General features: G+C 34.2%; 2 protein-coding genes across 2 annotated transcripts; one reads left to right on the top strand and one right to left on the bottom strand.

Moving 5' to 3' along the window:
- The first annotated feature begins 323 nt into the window (after positions 1–323).
- On the top strand, positions 324–5,118 carry LOC135153475 (zinc finger CCCH domain-containing protein 13-like). The gene is made up of 3 exons (XM_064096107.1): positions 324–1,111; positions 1,715–3,309; positions 5,105–5,118. Exons 1-3 carry the CDS (start codon positions 324–326, stop codon positions 5,116–5,118), a joined length of 2,397 nt encoding a protein of 798 aa, XP_063952177.1.
- LOC129256657 (ras-related protein Rap-1A-like) lies at positions 3,384–11,844 on the bottom strand. The gene is made up of 4 exons (XM_054894817.2): positions 11,766–11,844; positions 9,770–9,910; positions 9,068–9,165; positions 3,384–7,113 (listed from the first exon to the last, which is right to left on the bottom strand). The coding sequence occupies exons 1-4, from the start codon at positions 11,793–11,795 to the stop codon at positions 6,963–6,965; spliced, it is 420 nt and encodes a 139-aa protein (XP_054750792.1). The 5' UTR covers positions 11,796–11,844; the 3' UTR covers positions 3,384–6,962.
- Positions 11,845–22,267: the final 10,423 nt, after the last annotated feature.

Raw genomic sequence — 22,267 nt, 5'->3', positions numbered from 1 at the left:
ATGGTGATAGAAAGAGAAGACCAGAGAGTAAGACCATCTCTTAGTAGACCAAGTGAGTTTAGCCTTGATAGTGATAGAGAAGACAGGAGAGTAAGACCATCTCTTAGTAGACCAAGTGAGTTTAGCCTTGATGGTGATAGAGAAGACCAGAGAGTAAGACCATCTCTTAGTAGACCAAGTGAGTTTAGCCTTGATGGTGATAGAAAGAGAAGACCAGAGAGTAAGACCATCTCTTTTTAGACCAAGTGAGTTTAGCCTTGATAGTGATAGAGAAGACCAGAGAGTAAGACCATCTCTTAGTAGACCAAGTGAGTTTAGCCTTGATGGTGATAGAAAGAGAAGACCAGAGAGTAAGACCATCTCTTAGTAGACCAAGTGAGTTTAGCCTTGATGGTGATAGAGAAGACCAGAGAGTAAGACCATCTCTTTTTAGACCCAGTGAGTTTAGCCTTGATGGTGATAGAGAAGACCAGAGAGTAAGACCATCTCTTTTTAGACCAAGTGAGTTTAGCCTTGATGGTGATAGAGAAGACCAGAGAGTAAGACCATCTATTAGCAGACCAAGTGAGTTTAGCCCTGATCGTGATAGAGAAGACGGGAGAGTAAGACCATCTCTTAGTAGACCAAGTGAGTTTAGCCTTGATAGTGATAGAGAAGACCAGAGAGTAAGACCATCTCTTTTTAGACCAAGTGAGTTTAGCCTTGATGGTGATAGAGAAGACCAGAGAGTAAGACCATCTCTTAGTAGACCAAGTGAGTTTAGCCTTGATGGTGATAGAGAAGACCAGAGAGTAAGACCATCTCTTAGTAGACCAAGTGAGTTTAGCCTTGATGGTGATAGAGAAGACCAGAGAGTAAGACCATCTCTTAGTAGACCAAGTGAGTTTAGCCCTGATGGTGATAGAGAAGACAGGAGAGTAAGACCATCTCTTAGTAGACCAAGTGAGTTTAGCCTTGATGGTGATAGAGAAGACCAGAGAGTAAGACCATCTCTTAGTAGACCAAGTGAGTTTAGACTTGATGGTGATAGAAAGAGAAGACCAGAGAGTAACGACCATCTCTTAGTAGACCAAGTGAGTTTAGCCTTGATGGTGATAGAGAAGACAGGAGAGTAAGACCATCTCATAGTAGACCAAGTGAGTTTAGCCTTGATGGTGATAGAGAAGACAGGAGAGTAAGACCATCTCTTAGTAGACCAAGTGAGTTTAGACTTGATGGTGATAGAAAGAGAAGACCAGAGAGTAACGACCATCTCTTAGTAGACCAAGTGAGTTTAGCCTTGATGGTGATAGAGAAGACCAGAGAGTAAGACCATCTCTTTTTAGACCAAGTGAGTTTAGCCTTGATGGTGATAGAGAAGACCAGAGAGTAAGACCATCTCATAGTAGACCAAGTGAGTTTAGCCTTGATGGTGATAGAGAAGACAGGAGAGTAAGACCATCTCTTAGTAGACCAAGTGAGTTTAGCCTTGATGGTGATAGAGAAGACCAGAGAGTAAGACCATCTCTTAGCAGACCAAGTGAGTTTAGCCCTGATCGTGATAGAGAAGACAGGAGAGTAAGACCATCTCTTAGTAGACCGAGTGAGTTTAGCCTTGATGGTGATAGAGAAGACCAGAGAGTAAGACCATCTCTTAGTAGACCAAGTGAGTTTAGACTTGATGGTGATAGAGAAGACCAGAGAGTAAGACCATCTCTTTTTAGACCAATTTAAGTGAGTTTAGCCTTGATGGTGATAGAGAAGACAGGAGAGTAAGACCATCTCTTAGTAGACCAAGTGAGTTTAGCCTTGATAGTGATAGAGAAGACCAGAGAGTAAGACCATCTCTTTTTAGACCAAGTGAGTTTAGCCTTGATGGTGATAGAGAAGACCAGAGAGTAAGACCATCTCTTAGTAGACCAAGTGAGTTTAGCCTTGATGGTGATAGAGAAGACCAGAGAGTAAGACCATCTCATAGTAGACCAAGTGAGTTTAGCCTTGATGGTGATATAGAAGACAGGAGAGTAAGACCATCTCTTAGTAGACCAAGTGAGTTTAGCCTTGATGGTGATAGAGAAGACCAGAGAGTAAGACCATCTCTTAGCAGACCAAGTGAGTTTAGCCCTGATCGTGATAGAGAAGACAGGAGAGTAAGACCATCTCTTAGTAGACCGAGTGAGTTTAGCCTTGATGGTGATAGAGAAGACCAGAGAGTAAGACCATCTCTTAGTAGACCAAGTGAGTTTAGACTTGATGGTGATAGAGAAGACCAGAGAGTAAGACCATCTCTTTTTAGACCAAGTGAGTTTAGCCTTGATGGTGATAGAGAAGACAGGAGAGTAAGACCATCTCTTAGTAGACCAAGTGAGTTTAGCCTTGATAGTGATAGAGAAGACCAGAGAGTAAGACCATCTCTTTTTAGACCAAGTGAGTTTAGCCTTGATGGTGATAGAGAAGACCAGAGAGTAAGACCATCTATTAGTAGACCAAGTGAGTTTAGCCTTGATGGTGATAGAGAAGACCAGAGAGTAAGACCATCTCTTAGTAGACCAAGTGAGTTTAGCCTTGATGGTGATAGAGAAGACAGGAGAGTAAGACCATCTCTTAGTAGACCAAGTGAGTTTAGCCCTGATGGTGATAGAGAAGACAGGAGAGTAAGACCATCTCATAGTAGACCAAGTGAGTTTAGCCTTGATGGTGATAGAGAAGACCAGAGAGTAAGACCATCTCTTAGTAGACCAAGTGAGTTTAGCCTTGATGGTGATAGAGAAGACCAGAGAGTAAGACCATCTCTTAGTAGACCAAGTGAGTTTAGCCTTGATGGTGATAGAGAAGACAGGAGAGTAAGACCATCTCTTAGTAGACCAAGTGAGTTTAGCCCTGATGGTGATAGAGAAGACCAGAGAGTAAGACCATCTCTTAGCAGACCAAGTGAGTTTAGCCTTGATGGTGATAGAGAAGACCAGAGAGTAAGACCATCTCTTTTTAGACCAAGTGAGTTTAGCCTTGATGGTGATAGAGAAGACCAGAGAGTAAGACCATCTCTTTTTAGACCAAGTGAGTTTAGCCTTGATGGTGATAGAGAAGACCAGAGAGTAAGACCATCTCTTTTTAGACCAAGTGAGTTTAGCCTTGATGGTGATAGAGAAGACCAGAGAGTAAGACCATCTCTTTTTAGACCAAGTGAGTTTAGCCTTGATGGTGATAGAGAAGACCAGAGAGTAAGACCATCTCTTAGCAGACCAAGTGAGTTTAGCCCTGATCGTGATAGAGAAGACCAGAGAGTAAGACCATCTCTTAGTAGACCGAGTCAATATAAATGTGATTATGGTAAGTTAGGAATGAAGTTGATAATTGAAAATCAAACATGACCGAGACAAAAGAACTAAACAAGTAACATCATGTTTGTATACTGTACAGTAAAGCATATTTATTGATTAAGGCTTCCTCACAATGCAAGCCCAGACATCCAACATAAAAATCATTTTAATGGCATCACATTTACAAACATACAAATGCTAGAAAAGCCTTCTAAATGATGAACACAGAAGTTTAATACCTGTCCTACTGATAAAAGTTGTTAAATAAAGAAATTAAAATTCAATAAAATAGAAGAGTTATTTATAAAATGTTTAATTTCAATGCAAGGCAATTCTTAGTTCTAGTATACATGTAAAATAGATAAGAATTTTTTTTTCTTTTATGTAATTTTGACAACTGAGCATGAAAGATTCAGTTAGCCTTTATATGCGCTCTCTCAATACTGATCAATCATGCATCAATACATTTGTCATAAATCTGTGATCATATCAATCTTGTCTGATAACCTCCTAGTTTAAGCTCCAGTTTGAATCTTTAATCTTAATTAAATCAAAACTGTTTTTTTATTCATCAATTAACATTGAAAAACCCTGGTTATTGGTGTTCTAAGAGAAGTGGCCATGAATCAATTGTGATCATACATTACTATGGAAATGGGATACCAGATAGAAAATATGCAACAATCATGTCGAAAGGATTACAGAGAGAGAGAGAGAGAGAGAACAAAAAAAAAAAGAATCTACAACCTTTAAAGACTAAAGCTGCCACAATGGACAGATCTGGTTTTGCAAATGAACCCTTAGACCTCTCCATTATTTACAAGAAAAAAATCAAACCTAAATACACATGCATGCATTTAAATTCCATTCATTTATATCAAAGTGTACATGCATGTAAACAATATTCATCAAAACAAATCAATCTTTCCTAATAATATGTTGATTTCATTTTTCTTACAACATTCTGCTGTATCTACCATCATCAGTCTACTGTGTTGTTTGACACTTGGCAATGATGATTACATCAATGATAAAATCAAACATATCAAATGACAAAAGTTACAAATCACTGCATTGCAAGTATTTGCCTGATTTTCCTACTCCAAAATTCAATATGGTAACCCAAATGAATAATAGTACAAAATGAAACAAGTAGAGTTATTATACAATCATTTCATATATTTATTGGCAAGCTCAACATCATAGATTTATTCTTTTATAAATTTCTTTCAAAGCTCCTTTGTTAATGTAAGGCAATATTGCTGTCATTTTCCAATGTAAAATTTGATTTAAAAACACTTTCTGTTTGAATTTGTATTAGAGATTTGCTTTGAATCTTAAAATGATCTGACAAATTCTTTTTCTCTTACTCTCTTTGTTTACGATCAAACTTTGTTTGTAATGTTGAGAAGGGTATTGAAATTTTGGTTAAAAAATACAAACTGTGCATATGACCTATTGTCGTTTACAATGAATTTCTACCTATAACTTATGTTAACAAATCTAGTCATAGATAACAAAATACTCAATGCTTATTTTTCTTGTCTACAACATAAAGTAAAAAAAAAAAGAGTAAAGATATCAATGAATAATTATTAAGATGATGACAAAGTATACATATATAACATTTCGAGATAAATAAGACCTATAGCAATTTAAATAATGCAATACTCACTGAGACATATTTAATATTAATTGGAAGAGCATGCAGACATACAAACAAACATAGGTACATTAATAAAGGGAGTTCATTTAACAATCTGTTTTAAAAATGTCAATCATATTTTTGATATCATTTGTTTCAGCTGCCCAGTACTGAACTAGGATTACTATTTGAACATACTTATGAAACAATATTCTTTTTTTTTTTTACTCTCAAAAGAATTTATGCTATATATCCTGAATGGCAGGGATATAAGTATAACTTAATTAAACATTGTTCTCATTCCTAAGCTAAAAAGCTATTTGGTAATACACCACCAGGAAAGTGTTATCAACATTTATCAAGTCTGATGACTTTCTTTGATTTTGATTGGCTGAAAAGCACAGATGTCTAACTATTACGATGGTAATTGTCAGATAAAACAGACTTTATTGTCCTCTAATGTCACACTATCAGTACAATGCAACAATACTGTACCAAGTGTCAGGAGTGCGATATTGTAGTGTATATGAAAAACTGATTGTGAGATGAATATATCTCATCTCAATTATACAAATTATGAATAAGTATGCCCTTTCCCCTCATTCTAAAAAAATGTTATATGAAGAAATGGAGAAAACAAAGTGGTAATTTTAATAAGGGTACTGGATGAATAAGAATGGTATGGACTAGTAAGGGGAATGACATGGGAGAACTGACTTTTCTACTCAAAGATATCAAAATATACAGGTAGATCTAAAATTCTCCTACCAGTACACTACATTAATTGCATATCACCAAAGACCATCAGATAATCTGATGATGCAATTGATGTTACAATATCAAACAATGTGCATACATAGCAACAACATAGGGTTGATCATCGCAAGTTGATATACAGTCCCAGACTAACTAATTGGAATTGACCAATGTGAGGTCCTCAGAAATGACTGACTTTATTACAAGTAACTTCTTGCAACTATTCCTCTTGACCAGCTTCAAATATAAAGTCTAATTCAGACATGAAAATGCAAATGATTTAAAGATGATAAGATCAGTGTGATGTACATTTGAGATGATTATTGAGTGTTTTCTTCTGTGCCCCTTCACACCCTGCATTGTTATCTAACAAGGTTTTGCTGCTGCCAATTTTTTTACATGAAATCTGAATGAGGCATTACAAACGAGGCTGAACAAAAGACATAGTTTTATTAAATGTATAATTTGGGACTAGGGTGCAACAATGTAATCTAAAATGTAGTTAACAAGTGATACATATACTGTCCTATGTTATAGTCAATTACATGTACCAAAATTTGTACAGTTGAACAATACAAAACAAAGCAGAGTTGAAGGCTTTTGCTTTTTTTTCTGAATGTACAAAAATGATCCCAGTAATACTGGTCCCATATAGAAGACCCCAACACTCAATACAGACAATCTTTGCAACTTTTGTTTGTCAGTTCCATCCACTTTCTCCTTTTTCAACTTGAACCAATCTTTCCCAAACATTCTTCTTATACTGATTTTTACCAGTCTTCAAGGCTTATATTATAAGTATGTGGAATATTTGTTCCTCTATTAATCAAGTCAAGGGATATTAATAAAGAAATGCAGCTTTCATGTAAACTCTTGCATCTATAAGAACAATGATATGTTTTTAGATGTTTCTGAGTTTTCAAGTATAGTACAGTGCTATAACAAACAAGCATTGCTGAGTGGATAAATGTTATCTAATGGCTAGAAAACGTAAAAAATCCTTGTTCATTGTCAAGATTTCCTCTATTTTCATGCAGAAGATTTGAATAATATCACCTCTATGGAGAGAGCACAAATCACCACAAGGGCTACCAATATGATGAAAGTGTTACAAAGCATGTTCAGAGTCATTCTCTATTAAAGCTGCACAGAATTTGTCAGTCACAAACCCGATGGATTGTTTAAAGCTCTTACAAAATCCTCTTTTCACCCCGTTTCATTCCATCAAACAAATATTTTTTTTCATCCCAAACAGCCATTTATTACACAATTATGCATTTCTTTCTGTCACCCTTTCCTCCTTTTCCTGGTTTCTTCCGTGATTCTGGTGTTAGTCGATTGATCTGTCTGACTAGGTCATAGAAGAGGTCATTAACATTGACCTTGGCTTTAGCTGAGGTCTCCAAGAATGTACTGCACAAGATAAAAACAAACATTGTAGAACATGTATAATGCTGACATCAAAGGTAGTTAATCCTTTTCATTCAAAGCATTACAGCAAGGGGGCATTTCATGTAAGTTTTCAGCACTATCTTAATTGTCAGTGCTGACTTTTTAGTGAGATCCTTGGCTGAGAGGCACTGGCCTCTGACTGTTACTATAGTATCAGAGAAATTCAACTTGTCAGTGCTGACAACTTTCATGAAACAGTCCCCAGATCTAATAAATATGTAGTGTAAATGTAATACAATGAAACAGTTTCATAGTGGGGTGGTAAAAAAACTAGAAATACATTCATTGCCTGATTATTTGAGGTGTTAGGTATCATATTGGATGTGGGTTTATGCATACTTGATATTTAAATCACTGGACTTTCTCCTCTTTATGATAACATGTAAAAAGAGGTACACTTTACATGTATATTGAAAACAGAATATTTGAGGAATTGGACATTGCATACAGTATGCAAAAAAAATATTGCATGTATTATTTATTGTTTTACACATGCATTGATAGCACTGTAAGCTACTTCTAATATTCTTACCCCCCAAAAAACAATAGCGTTTAATTGACAACATTCCTGCTGGGTCCATACAAAGTAATAGTGAGAGCATTGAAACATATCTTTCTTTCTTTCTACAAATTAAATGTGTAATATGGGAAACTTAAATATTAAAACTAAAAATCCCTTTTTTATGATAGGAATGTTGTTATTTAAATATCTCAATTTTCTCTTCAAACCCCAAACCTAGCAGATGCATCCTTGCTGTAATGACTGTAGAAAGTAATAAAGTCACAGCTGTTTTCTGCTATGACTTTAAACAATTTTTGTTTCTGGGAGTTTGCCAATGAGGTACATAATTAGGGGGAAAAGGGAAAAAAAGCCAAGACCTAAATAGAACATGGATCCCATTCCACACATGTCTGTATTAAAAAAGGATTGCAGGAAAATATTTAGGATACACACCCCTTTAATGGCAAATAAGACTTCAAAATTCATAATCATTATGGCATTAAAAAAATCATAAATGAAATTAATAGCTTTGAAATTCAACCCCTGATATTAACATTTAAACTATTCAGTTTAAATCTTTGCATTTATCTTGACACAGAATATACATACAATCTAGAACAGGAAACAAGTGGGAATCACTAACATTCACTGTAATATGGATCCAAACATTTTTCCAGTTCTTGGAGAGAAAAAACTTGCATATCTAAAACAGAATTAATGTTAAAGTGACTTAATAAGTTCAAACAGTTATTACACCTCACCACAAACTTGAAGTGAAATAATAGGAGCGAAGAATGTACTGGATGTCTGTTATATTGACCTCTACTTTTATCATACCATTTAATCTCTTAAAAAAATAAAAGATCTTTCTGCACAATTTATCATGATCAGGATTTGTAAAAAGCTACATCAGTTGGTATGAATTCAATGGGTGAGAGAATCTATTTATATCACAGGTGACTCTTTTCAATCTTTGTTTTGAACACTAAGCAGGTACTCACAAAAAAATGAGTGTTTACGGTAATTGTTCAGTATTTTGGGGATGTATAGTGAAGTCTTTAATGTGGTTCACTACTATTCCTTTAAAGATATGATAGTAAGGGTCTTTTAGTTTGCATGATGAATGCTTCTACGATAAAAAAATTGACAAGCAGAACCATCTACGCATGCGTCATCTATGATTTGTGGGTTCATAAAATCAATGTTGCACTACAAACAACAACAGGACCATAGAGTTTTAATCATGTGGTACTTTTCGATACAACATTAGTACACCCTCATCCTAAAAAATTAAAATTGGATAGAAAAACCGATCGCTCAATAGAACAGATATAGTTGCCAACCAAGGTAGAAGCATCCATCGTTTAAAATATAATTGCTGTAAAAATAAAATGTATGGATTGGTGTACTTACCATCCATTGAATTGCCTTGCTAAGCTGGCTCCCTGATCCTTTCCTACTACTCTCTCATCTTCTAAATCACATTTGTTTCCTACAAGTACCATGGGAACCTGAAAGGTACATCATAACAACAGTCAAGGGGATGTTTTAGAGAATATAGTTACCATCAATGTACAAAAAATGTGTAAAAAAAGAAAAACAACAATAAATGATAAGCAAATATATGGTATGAAATGATATGAAATTTTAAAAGAATTGAATTCAACGAATAAAAGAACAATAAAAGCAGGGTGAGAAAGCAAATAGGGGAAATAAAAGCATTTCTCATTGAAATTAAAGGCATATTTTTATAAAAAATTACACTATTTATGTAATAGATACAGCAAAACAAAATTACTTATCTTACTTAAAAATATGAGGGAGGATTACTGACTTGGCATCATAATGTCTATGAATCTTCCAATATACATGCATGTGCACCAAGACTTCTTTCCTCAACAAAATATTTGAATAACAACATTCTTGAAAGTCAAACATTTATAGCAGGAGACAATGTCCTAAATGACACGAGTCTCCCATTACAAGCTTTATCAGTGGATAAGTGCTACCTGCATTATTTTCAACAAGGTCATATTAAACTGTATAGTGTACCACATGTATGAAAGCATTCAGGTAAACAAAGGTGTATTAGTCTGCCGACTGATAGGTACTCACATTATCTGTGTCTTTGACACGTAGAATCTGCTCTCGTAAATCATGTAGATCATTAAAGGTAGATTGTGCTGTGATGGAATACACAAGAACAAAACCCTGCCCATTCTTCATGTACAAATCTCTCATTGCTGTAAATTGTTCCTGGAGACATAAAAAGAAAGGAAAAGAATAGAAATAAAAAGATTACTTGATAAATTATGTGAGTATAAAATGAGCCCTGGCTGAGAATATAAAGTGATTTGTACTACTCTACAATTTATTTCATTTTAACTTTAAATAGTTTGTATATATAACTACTATTGTAAGAATAATAATTTAATAATATAACAAAAATCAAAACAATTTTATAATAATGATAATCATCTTTCCTCCAAATTCATTTTGAAGAGTGCTTGCAATGTATATTTAAGAAGTTATTTCATAACCAAATAATGATGCATGCAATGTGTTCATGTCAGAAATGAGATCCCCCTTTAAATCAATCATAATTTAATGAATCATTCTTCCTATAAACTGTCATTATTTTCGCTTTATGTCATTTTCACGTTCTTGGGCAAAGGAGTTCACGTTAAAAAAAATTAAATCTAAAAAAATTATTTTAAAAAATCGGAATTTCAATTTTAATCGGGAGAATATCATGCCTGGTATATATAGCAAAGGTATAATCATAAAATCAGCTCGACCATGAAGTCATTTCAAAATTGTGAAACAAACACTACACACATTTTGTTTCACAAAATGTTTTATGCATGCAAATGTTCGCAGTTCGCAAAAATGAGAAAGTATTGATTGTGATTAATTTTGGAAAAAAAATATGTTCTTATTTTCACACACGCACACAAAAACCAACAAAACGTCTTTGATTTCAAGGTTATAGGCTTCAACTATCTCTAAAGGGCACATTAAACAAAAACAGTCCGGAAATATGTTGTACAATATAGTAATACATGTAAAATACACTTCTGGTTGGAGGGATGATCCTCATCCTGTACATGGAGGTCTATTGGAATTTGATGTGTGTGTGTGTGTGTGTGAATTCATTGCAAAAGGATAGGGTATGGATAATGGATATCCGATTTGCTCAACTTCCTTTTTTATAATAGCTATTTGACTGTATTTTTCAACAAATAGAGAGAAGGTATTACGATAAAACTGACTTGATTTCTGACCAACATTCACGCAGGCTTCTAAGATACAAAACATAATACAAATAATAATTTGTCACAATTATCCAATTTCATATTTCCCCCCTTTTGTTTCACTTAATATCCACATTCATTTGGCATTCTTAGTTCTTCCAGGTATCGCATCACGGTTTGATCCACATTTTATAAAGGCTGCTCTACAAAAAGTCTTGTTTTGTTGCAGATTTTTACAAAGGACTGTACTATAGAACCTAGATCTTTTCTCTTATGACCAAAAATGCTGATGAAATTACAAATGCAAAATCATTCTGTGTATTACATGTATTTAGCATGATTTATTTTTCATTCCTGTTCATTTAAGTATAGTAAGACTGTAAAACAATTCAAATGTTTGTATAAAAGACACCTCCTGATTACTTTACCTGATTGTTCTGATTGATGCAGATGTACAGTAATTCACGTACCGCACTTTTGTTCTTACCCTTCGTTAGTTTGTATTATACATTTTTGGAGTTATTTCATCTTTGTATGTTACTTATACTGTAAGGGGTCATTTTTAATAAGCCATTATTTGTGTTTTTTATGATCTTCCACTAGAAGTATTATTATGTATTGAATATGGCATTGTATTGATTTATATATACATGTATTGTTGTTTTTAAAAAAGGAAATAAATTGAAATGAAGAATGTTTCCATTTGTATTTATGTATATAGATATATACATTATTCTTAAATTTTCATTTTGTAACTTACACCTTTCTTTTATTCAATCGTCACTCTGTTCATCCCTTCCATCCATTGTTGTTTGTTTGTTTTTATATTTTTTTTGGGGGGGTAACTTTAAACTTACTGTGCCTGCTGTATCCAAGATCTCGAGCATGCATTGTTGTCCATCAACTTCAACTTGCTGAAAGATATGAAATGATATAAAAAGAATTGATTTGAATGTATTAAATATTATAATATCACAATGTCATATTAGTTTGATTTTTCTGAGTCACATTAAAAAAAAAACAACATATACATTTTAAAGGGGTACTGTGGGCTGAAAATAACTATATAAATAGAGTTAACTTCGGTGAGCAAAATGACGAAAATTTCAACAAAATATGATAACAAATAACAAAGTTATTGAATCTTTTAAAGATAGCAATATTTTGTTTTTAATAATACACACGTTGTCATGAGTATTCATTTGGTCGGCTGATGATGCCATGTCTCCCTTTTTTTCTCATGTTATTACTTGAAATCATCATTATGTCATATTTTCATGCAAGAGTGTATGATATGTCTCCCTTATGATAAAATAAGTTGTAGTAATAAACATCTAATCAGTTGTCAACCCAATATTTTAATTAATTTTAATAACATTCATATTTCATATTCCATATTTCATATGCTAAAATACGAAATAACAAGTGGGGATATTACATCATCATTTTGCTCATCAAATATCCATTAGCACATATATGAATAGAATGTTTTACCAATTTGTACAAATAAATCAGAAAAATAACTTGCTACTAAAAAAAATTAAGAACCCTGTGTTCTCATTTCTATCTAAAACAGTGCGATGCCACTTTTATTATAGAACTGATTACAGTTAATACTTGCACTTTAATCTGGGATTCAAGTTTCAACAGGCATATTCAATGTAACCTTCATTATGTTATAATTTTACATGTAATCACAAACAAGAGTGTCGCTAAGGCGAGCACATAATACGCCCATCTGTAACACGGAAAATTGAGTTATTGGTCAAGCAAGAAAAGTAGAAGGTGGTGCCTTCACCTTTGACCTTTTGGCCTCAAAATCAATAGAATTGCTAGGATCTATGCTAGTATCATACACACCAAATTATATGAGCCTAGGTTCAGTTAAACTGAAGTTATCACGTTTACAAAGACTGCAGAAGGGTAAGATGAAAACATGTCACTGACTCACTGTGACCTTGACCTTTGACCTTTAGACCTCAAAATCAATATGCTTCCTGGAATTCATGCTAGTATCATATATACCAAATTATATGAGCCTAGGTTCAGTTAAACTGAAGTTATCGCGTTTACAAAGACTGCAGAAGGGTAAGATGAAAACATGTCACTGTGACCTTGACCTTCGACCTCAAAATCAATATGCTTCCTGGGATTCATGCTAGTATCATACACACCAAATTATATGAGCCTAGGTTCAGTTAAACTGAAGTTATCGCGTTTACAAAGACTGCAGAAGGGTAAGATGAAAATATGTCACTGACCTTGACCTTTGGACCTCAAAATCAATAGGCTTCCTGGGATCAATGCTATTATCATACACACCAAATTACATGACCCTAGATTAAATCAAACTGAGGTTATCGCGTTTACAAGGAAAAGTTAACGGACGGACAGACGGATACCGAGCGTGATACCATAATACGTCCCGTCCTAGGACAGGCGTATAAAATATTCTGAAGTTTGACACCAAAATCCAAAACATTACAATAAAGCTCACAAGTATGACAGGTCTTCTGCATTAAAGTGTACATGCAATACATTAATAGATATTTGCCTTCCTTTTAATGCTGCTATCCATGTATCCCCCTTCTACAAATTTCCCTTTAAACTTCCTTCATCCCTCTCTATCATCCTTCTCTCTCACTTGGCTCTCTTTACACTAGGGGAAGTCATATCAATTATCCATTTCCTTTCTTTACTTTCCTTTATCATAAAGTGTTAATAGGGATCCATACAATTAGAAATCATGTTGTGATCTTTAAAATGCAAGTATCACTCCCAATCCATTCTGAAGCAGTCTGGGGTTTTTTTCCAACAGAATATATTGCTATTAATTGCCTATTTTTTTGGTTAAAATAATCCATATCCAATACATGTTTGGTTCCCCCCCCCCCCCCCCTCCCCATCATCTGTTCGATTCAAACAGGAGAAAGAAATCACTGGTGAGCAACACTAAAAAAAATCATTGTTAAGACACAGCTCTTCAGCATGACTACACGTATGCAAAAAATAAAAATAAACTATTTAAGCCCAAGTATTTTTTTAAATATGGAAAAAGCATTATTAAAGGTATGTAATAGGTAATCAGTTTCCCTAAAAAAAAAGTATTTGGGATGTGTCACTGGACTCTATTATACAAATGTATTAACACACATATTGTATCAATCTACATGTACATGTAGGCCTATATGTTTATACTTTTATGTGTGCATAACTGCTTATCAATAAAAAGCACTAAATATTTCCTGGGTGTTTGCATGGTAATATCAACAATTTACTTCCTTGAAAGATATTCAAGTACAGCTTTTGGGGCTTATTTCCTTTCACAGCTCTTTAGGATTTTGAAACACAATCAAGATTCAAGGATGAACTTTAAAACAAGTGGACAGCTCTGGCAGTGTTGCCTGCATCATACATGTAGGCCCTATATTCAACGTGACGGTGACAGCAGTGCTGAGAAAGACGAATAAATTTCACATAGGGGGAAAGCCCTAATTTCACATGTCCAAGTTTCATGAAACATAATTTTTACAAACTTAACCTTGGTTTAATAATAAGTTGATACCAGAACATGGTTAAAGTTAGTGACACTAAATGACATATGACCTTGATCATGCTGAACTGAACTGCATGAAAGATTATCAGTGATACTTGATTTATGACTACATGTAGGCCTACAATGATACATATTTCACAATCAGTAGGTGGTTTCAAACCGCCTCGATCACAAGAATCCCCGTTAAATTACGAGAACATTTTAGGCTAAAAAATACCCATTAATTAGTCCTGCATTCAGACCGCCCCGAAAAATACACTTCGGGATAAATTCCTGAAGTTAGGAGCATGCGCAGTATGGTCTAATAAGCAGGCAAGGCGCGAGATTCAAAACTACTAGCCCAGCAGCCACCCACGGCGCCGCACCCAACGACACGCTGGGCTAAAAGTTCCCGTAATTTGCTTTCACATCGCCAAAATACCTGCGACCTTGGAAAAATCCCCGCGAAAGTTCTCGTAATTTCGCCCAAGTACCTACTATTTAGCGGGTATTTTCTTTCGGGGAAATTACGCGTAGTTTGCTTTCACATTACCAAAATACCTGGTATTTTCTGATCGGGGTAAATTTCCCGATCAGAGAATACCTGGAACTGACGAACTTCGAGGTGGTCTGAAATCACCTAGTGAACAGATAAAATCTTCCATGATTTTGTAAAAGGGGGTTTCATAATTTCAATGTTCCATGGCCTACTACAGTATGACACATATCAACAAGTTCGGTGGGTCATATAATTATCCTATCATGATAATAAGGCCTATACATGTATCTCCACAGTATCATACATGTAGCTACATGTAAACCAGGAAGCCTGCCCCAGTCATCTGTACATCCACATTTGTAACGTGACAGAGATATATATATGCAAGTCCACAGTGACAAGGTTATGCCATTTACTGGTATAAACAAAGGAAACATCACCAACACTACAGTATCAATTAGGATCACCAGCTGTGGTGTTCTTGTATCATTATATACAGGTAGGATTAAAACAGGAAGCAGGATGCTTTAAAGGAAAATGAAACCTTTGGAACAAGATAGCTTGTGTGAAAACAGAAAAATCCAAGAAACAGATCCACGAAAGTTTGAGAAAAATCGGACAAATAATGAGAAAGTTATGAGCATTTGAATATTGCGATCACGAATGCTATGGAGGTCCTCAAATTGGCAATGCGACAAAGATGTGTGATGTCACTTGTGAACAACTCTCCCCCATTGATTTAGTATATATTTCACTTAAATTGCCTCTTTTATTACATCTATCCGTAGATCATGTGTTCTTTCTATAGGAGGGCATGTAATACAGATTTTGAAAGAATACATCATGGATAAAGAGTTTGTATCACCATAAGAAAAAACAAAAGAGACTTTTTGAGGGTATTTTATAGTACATCAAAGGGAAAGTTGTTCACATGTGACATCAAACATCCTTGTCGCATTGCCAATGTTAAGATCTCCATAGCATTAGTGATTGCAATATTCAAATGATCATAACTTTCTCATTATTTGTCCGATTTTACTCAAACTTTCTTTGTTCATATTCTTTGATTTTTATGTTTTGACACACGCCTACTTGTTCCAAAGGTTTCATTCCCCTTTAAGCTTCTGTGGGATATACAAGTAGAGGTCATTTCAGAGAAATACCATATTAATATCTTGACACTGTAAATAGAACTACTACTACATGTAGTACATGTACCTGTACATTCAAAATACATATAGGCCCTAAATTAGACAGTCTTGTAATTTTTGTATAAATGAAAGTGTAGAAATGGATGCCATCAATATTCACACTTCAAAGAAAAATAATGTAAAGAGTTAAAAAAATATTAAATTAACTTCAATCCTAAGAGATTATCGAATTATTTTCATTTATTTTCACTTTTTACAGCATGTCACTGTACATGTATATACAAAAATCTATTGTATTTTTCATTCAGCCATTTTAATTTTTCAAAAGGGGTAGATCTAACAGTTTTTAAAGGACAAGTCCACCCCAACAAAAAGTTGATTTGAATAAAAAGAGAAAAATCTAACAAGCATAACACTGATAATGTCATCAAAATTGGATGTATAATAAGAAAGTTATGACATTTTTGCTAAATTTCCCAAACAGTTATATGCACATCCTGGTCGGTATGCAAATGAGGAGACTGGTGAAATCACTCACCCACTATTTCTTTTGTATTTTATTATATGAAATATTCTAATTTTCTCCTCATTGTCATGTAAAACAAAGTTTTATTCCTCACTGAATATGTGGAATTGCCACTGTTTTAACATTTTCTGGTTCAGTAAAGTTGGTCCTTATTGTCAAATTGGTAAAATTGAAATAATGTATACGGTAATTCAAACAAAAGAAATAGTGAGTGATGGACATCATTGACTCTCTCATTTGCATGTCACTGAGTTGTGCACAGGGTTGGCACGTTTTAAACGGTGTGTTTTAAAACATGTTTTAAAACGCGTTTTAAAACACCTCATAGACTTGTGTGTTATAAATATGCATGGATGTGATTTTACATGAATATATTTTTTATACTTTTTTTCTTAAGTGGTGTATTATTTTCTTCTAACTAAATCTCTTTCTCACCACCACTCTTTTTCTCCTCTCTCTTTCCCCCCTTATTCTCCCCTTTTCCATTGCTTTGTCATGTTCCTTTCCTCCTGTTCAATTATGTAGATCAATCTATATATTCTCATTTTAACAAGCATTTGAGCGTTGTGCTCACTTTTAGACAGGGATAGAAACACTATTTAAAATAAGCTCAAATATGTAATAGTAGTACTTGAATGAAATGGAAGTGTTGCACAAGCACAATAATATTTTGCTAATAGACAGTATAACTGACATCGTAACCTTGAGGTACACACGAAAGTAGTCGAAACTTTGCGCTTTGTAAAGATGAAGAAAAGTAGTTTAATTCAGAATAAGATAATCAGCTAGCAAACCTTAAAGGACAAGTCCACCCCAAGAAAAACGTATTATGCTGAAAATTTCATCAAAATCGGATGTAAAATAATAAAGTGATGACATTTTTAAAGTTTCGCTTAATTTCGCAAAACAGTTATATGCGCATCCTGGTTGGTATGCAAATGAGGGGACTGATGACATCACTCACTATTTATTTTGTATGTCGTTATTTTCTCATTGTCATGTGAAATATATTTTTTTTCCTCCCTGAACATGAGTGGAACTACCATTGTTTTAACATTTTTTGGTTCAGTTAAGTTGGTCATTATTATCAAATCTGTATAAATTGAAATATTTTATTGTTCAAACAATTAAAAAAACAAAAGAAATAGTGAGTGAGAGACATCATCAACTCCCTCATTTGCACATCACTGAGTTGTTATAAATGTTTTGTGAAAAATAAGCGAAACTTTAAAATGTCATAACTTTCTTATTTTACATCCGATTTTGATGAAATTTTCAGCATTATGCTTGGTTGAATTTTCTCTACTGATTCAAATCAGCATTTTTCTGGGGTGGATTTGACCTTTAACCCTAACAATCCCAGGGGACTGTAATGGCCCCCTTAAAAATTTCTATGATAAATCCATAAGAACAGCAGGGCCACGCCATATTGTTCAAGACTATTTTTTTGATACATGCATGGATATGCGGTTATGATATTACCATGGAGCTATCAACACATTGATAGCTCCATGATATTACACAAGTAAAGCCAATGCAAATTTTTCGCCAACATTTTATCTGTATCAATATTTGTACTTTTTGTTAATGATTGGAAAATTGTTGCCAATAATTTCCATTAAAAAACGATAAAAAAACCCAAAAGTAACCACAAAACTGTACATAAGAAATTTAAAAAAAAAACAGTTAAAACAAACATTGAAAAAAACAATTTGATTAAAATTCCTCAATTAAAGAAATAAGCAGTTCAAGGGCCTAATATTTATAGATTGAAACCCAAACTTATATTTCATGCACTTGTGGGTACCCGGTAGGATGTGAAAGTCATTGTAGCTTGTCCAGTACTGTGTGCGCCTCACTAGCGACTGACTGGAATACTACCCAGGGAGTGGAGGATGTGCATACATTGTGCGCGGGAATGACTGATTGAATCCGATGACTGGGTTAATAATATATCTGTAAAGCGCTTAGACACGTCGTTCCAATGTATTAAGCGCTATATAAAAGCGGACTATTATTATCATTATTATTACTTAAAATTTGTATAATTGATACAAATGAAATAAAGCATATTGAGTAAATGAAATGAAGCTTTGAAAGCCTATAGTCTATAGATTATGTTGTTTTCTTACATAGTGCAACTTCTTCTCACCCCTATAGATTGATAAGACAAAAAAAAACCTGAGACTACATGTATGAGGAATAAAATGTTGATTTGAATAAAAAGAGAAAAATGCAACAAGCATAACACTAAAAATTTCATCAAAATCGGATGAAAAATAAGAAAGTTATGACATTTTGAAGTTTTGCGTAATTTCACAAAACAGTTCCTGGTCGGTATGCAAATGAGCAGACTGATGACGTCATCCACTCACTATTTCTCTTGTATTATATAAAATATTTAAAAATTTTCCTCTTGTCAAGTGAAACAACGTTTAATTCCTCCCTGAACATGCAGAATTAGCATTGTTTGATACTATATGGCTCAGTCAAGTTGGTCCTTATTGTAAAATCTTTAAAAAAAATGAAATATTGTTTAATTCAAACAATAAAAAACAAAAGAAATAGTGAGTGATGGACATCATCAAGTGTCTCATTTGCATGTCACTGAGTTGTGCATATCACTGTTTTGTGAAAAATAAGCGAAACTTTAAAATGTCATAACTTTCTTATTTTACATCCGATTTTGATGAAATTTTCAGTGTTATGCTAGTTTGATTTTTCTTTATTTATTCAAATCAACATTTTTCTAGGGTGGACTTGACCTTTAAATATGGCAAAATTCATCATCTTGCATAATAAAACATATGCCTATGAATGTATTGCACTCATGTACAGTTCATCATCATCTCAACAGAGCAAACAATTAACTGCATTACATCCCGCTTGAAATCAAGCAAGAGGAAGGCAATTTTTTTTTTCATAGAAATTGTATCATCTTAAAATCAACAAAATTCCAGTTACAATCCACAAAATGAAGTAATACCCCTTTCATAAACCCATCCTCCAATTAGCCGCCTAAGAGTAATGCGGATAATTCAATAAAAATTGCGTTCACAAACTCCGAAAATAATCCGCACTATTTTTACGAGCGCCCGTCCTGAAAAAGGCGGATAATCGTCATGGCAACCGCACACACCCCCTCCGATGTGGTTGTGTTGGGAAAAGGTGACCTTGTGACCGCACCATGGCAATTATCCGCATTACTTTGAAATGCGTTCTTTAAGTCAAAATCTGGTCCCGATGCCGCTATTATGCGGATAATTGCAGCATCAAAATAATGCGGATAAATCTGGTCCTCCTCCGATTTTACGACCAAATTATGCTGCTTATTAGCCGCATAATTGGGTTTATGAAAGGGGTATAATTCTGCCCATTTTCTTCTCCTGCTCTTATCATTCTTGTCAATTATTTCATGTCAAATACATATACATGCATATTGAACATACATGTATATGGTTTTTCTCTGTATTACATGTACACATTGTAATTTGCTTTTCTTTATAAATATTTATAATGTCAAAGGATGTGTTAATGCTTCCACTGAGGGGACAGAATCAACATTTTCAAACGTCGTTTCAGAATGCCGATCACTAACGTGGTTCTGGGAGTGCTGTTAATGCTTCCATTTTTCTGCAGCTGGCTTCGCATTGTATTTTTTGTTGAGCAGGAAAGTGAGGTCAAATTTGGCACGCCCTTTTTTGAAAGTTTTTTTTCTAAGTGTTGTGATGGTCGACTATTATTTTAACTTCGAACAATTTCCGATCTTTTAGAAATTGCATGGAGCTACTTGACATAGTCATATAGAATTTCTACCATGGTGAGGATAATAGTAAGACAAAATAAAGTATATATACGTAATAAAGTAAAGACATCAATTTGTTTCTGCTACTGCAGGGCTTCTGCCTCAGCGATGTCTTGTCATAACTCATGTTCTGTTTTCTAATCCCTCAACATTCATCATGATTGTGATTGTACTTAATTTAATATTCACAAATGCAAATGTAGGTTGGTCATTATCAAAACCAGGCCGGAGTTGAGAGGTAATTTCATGGAGGTAACTCCCTATAATAGAACCATGCAACTGTATTTTCATCTCACCGGAAGCATGTACCAAATGACGTCATTTAAACACGTTTACGAATGTGGCCCTGTTTATACTTACCAAGAAACCCTGAATCTGGTCAAACGATGTTCAGAAACACACCTTTTAGTAAGTTTATGATCGGCGTTTTGAAACATCATTTAAATGAAGGTAAGCATGGACGCAACTATGTTTTGGACTAATGAAAACGCTGATTCTGGCCTGAAAGATGGAAGCATAAACACACCCTAAAACAAACTGGAGCAGTTCATCCTTTGTTTTACATACATGTATACCTACAAGACAAGTGTACTTGAGTCACAGTAGTTTCTACCAATATAAAAAATGCCCTTATAGAAATTGGAGGACAATTCCTCTTTTGTTGTTTAAAATTTTCTATGACTAAGCCCAGCACAGATTCAACTTTCATAATATACGCTACAGTAGGATTTGAAATACCTAGATCAAAGTTGAAACAATCAAAGTTGAAACAATTAAAGTGGTGTCTGGCCAAAACAATACTGTACTGTAGGTGGGGTGAGGTGCATGTCACAAACCATGGTTTCTCTTTCCAGCAAGCAAAGTTAAGATTAACCTTATCTAATTCGGTATTTTCACATTGTTTTCCCATAATAGGCCCATTCTTGTACAGTGTGTTGAATATGTCCTTTCATACATGATCGAAAATTGTGCTGTTATTGTGACTTCACTCCATCGCGTTAAACCCTGAGAGATTTGTTAACCATAGTGTAACAGCATAAATCAGACTTTCTCTTTCAAAGAGATCAAAAACCTCCCACACGTACATTAAGTCTTGATTGGGATTTCTTCTTCTTTTTTTAAATTCAATTTTCTCTCATAGCCTGCGCTACTTTGCATGCCTGAAGAAAAGGTGGTCAATCCACAAGTCTCTCATGATAATGAATGTTGATGGCATATATTATGTATGTATTATAAAAGGCACAAATTTAATTATTCAAATAAAAAATTATTTTCTTGACCAGCTATATTTTGTGCTGAATCATATTATCCTACTTGGTTTTATTTATATGTATAGGCCCCTACTTCTTTTGATACATTTGCAGTACATGTAGATGCTTTGAAATTGAAATTATAAAGAAAAGAAATTAAATCAAAACATGAAAAAATATTATCAAGGTTTCTTCCAATGATCTAATGTTACAACAAAATTACCAGCGGTAAACATTTGATAAAACAAAGAAATGTGAAATCAAGGATGGGTAGAACAAAGAGGAAGCATTAGAAATCAAGTCATCAAACATTTTGAGGAAAAAAAAATCTTGTGTTCCTAATCGAGTTATCTCCTTGACTCATTCTAATATTTCAACTTTATTTTCCCTTCATGTTATAGGCCTACATGTACATCATTTCTGCTTCTTTTTAGCTCGTTAGCCAAATGTGGGAATGACCCTAAGGGATGAATGCAGAGAGAAATTAAGGCCTTGTCCTCGAATGAACCAGGCCTTTGGGTCAACAATATTAAAACGACCAGAACTGAAATAAATTGATGTGCCAATCCAGAGGCATATTTTGAGAGTCAGCT

This window comes from Lytechinus pictus, chromosome 3 (genome assembly GCF_037042905.1).
Source record: "Lytechinus pictus isolate F3 Inbred chromosome 3, Lp3.0, whole genome shotgun sequence".
Classification (NCBI taxonomy): domain Eukaryota; kingdom Metazoa; phylum Echinodermata; class Echinoidea; order Temnopleuroida; family Toxopneustidae; genus Lytechinus; species Lytechinus pictus.
This window is presented reverse-complemented; position numbering and strand designations above follow the sequence as displayed.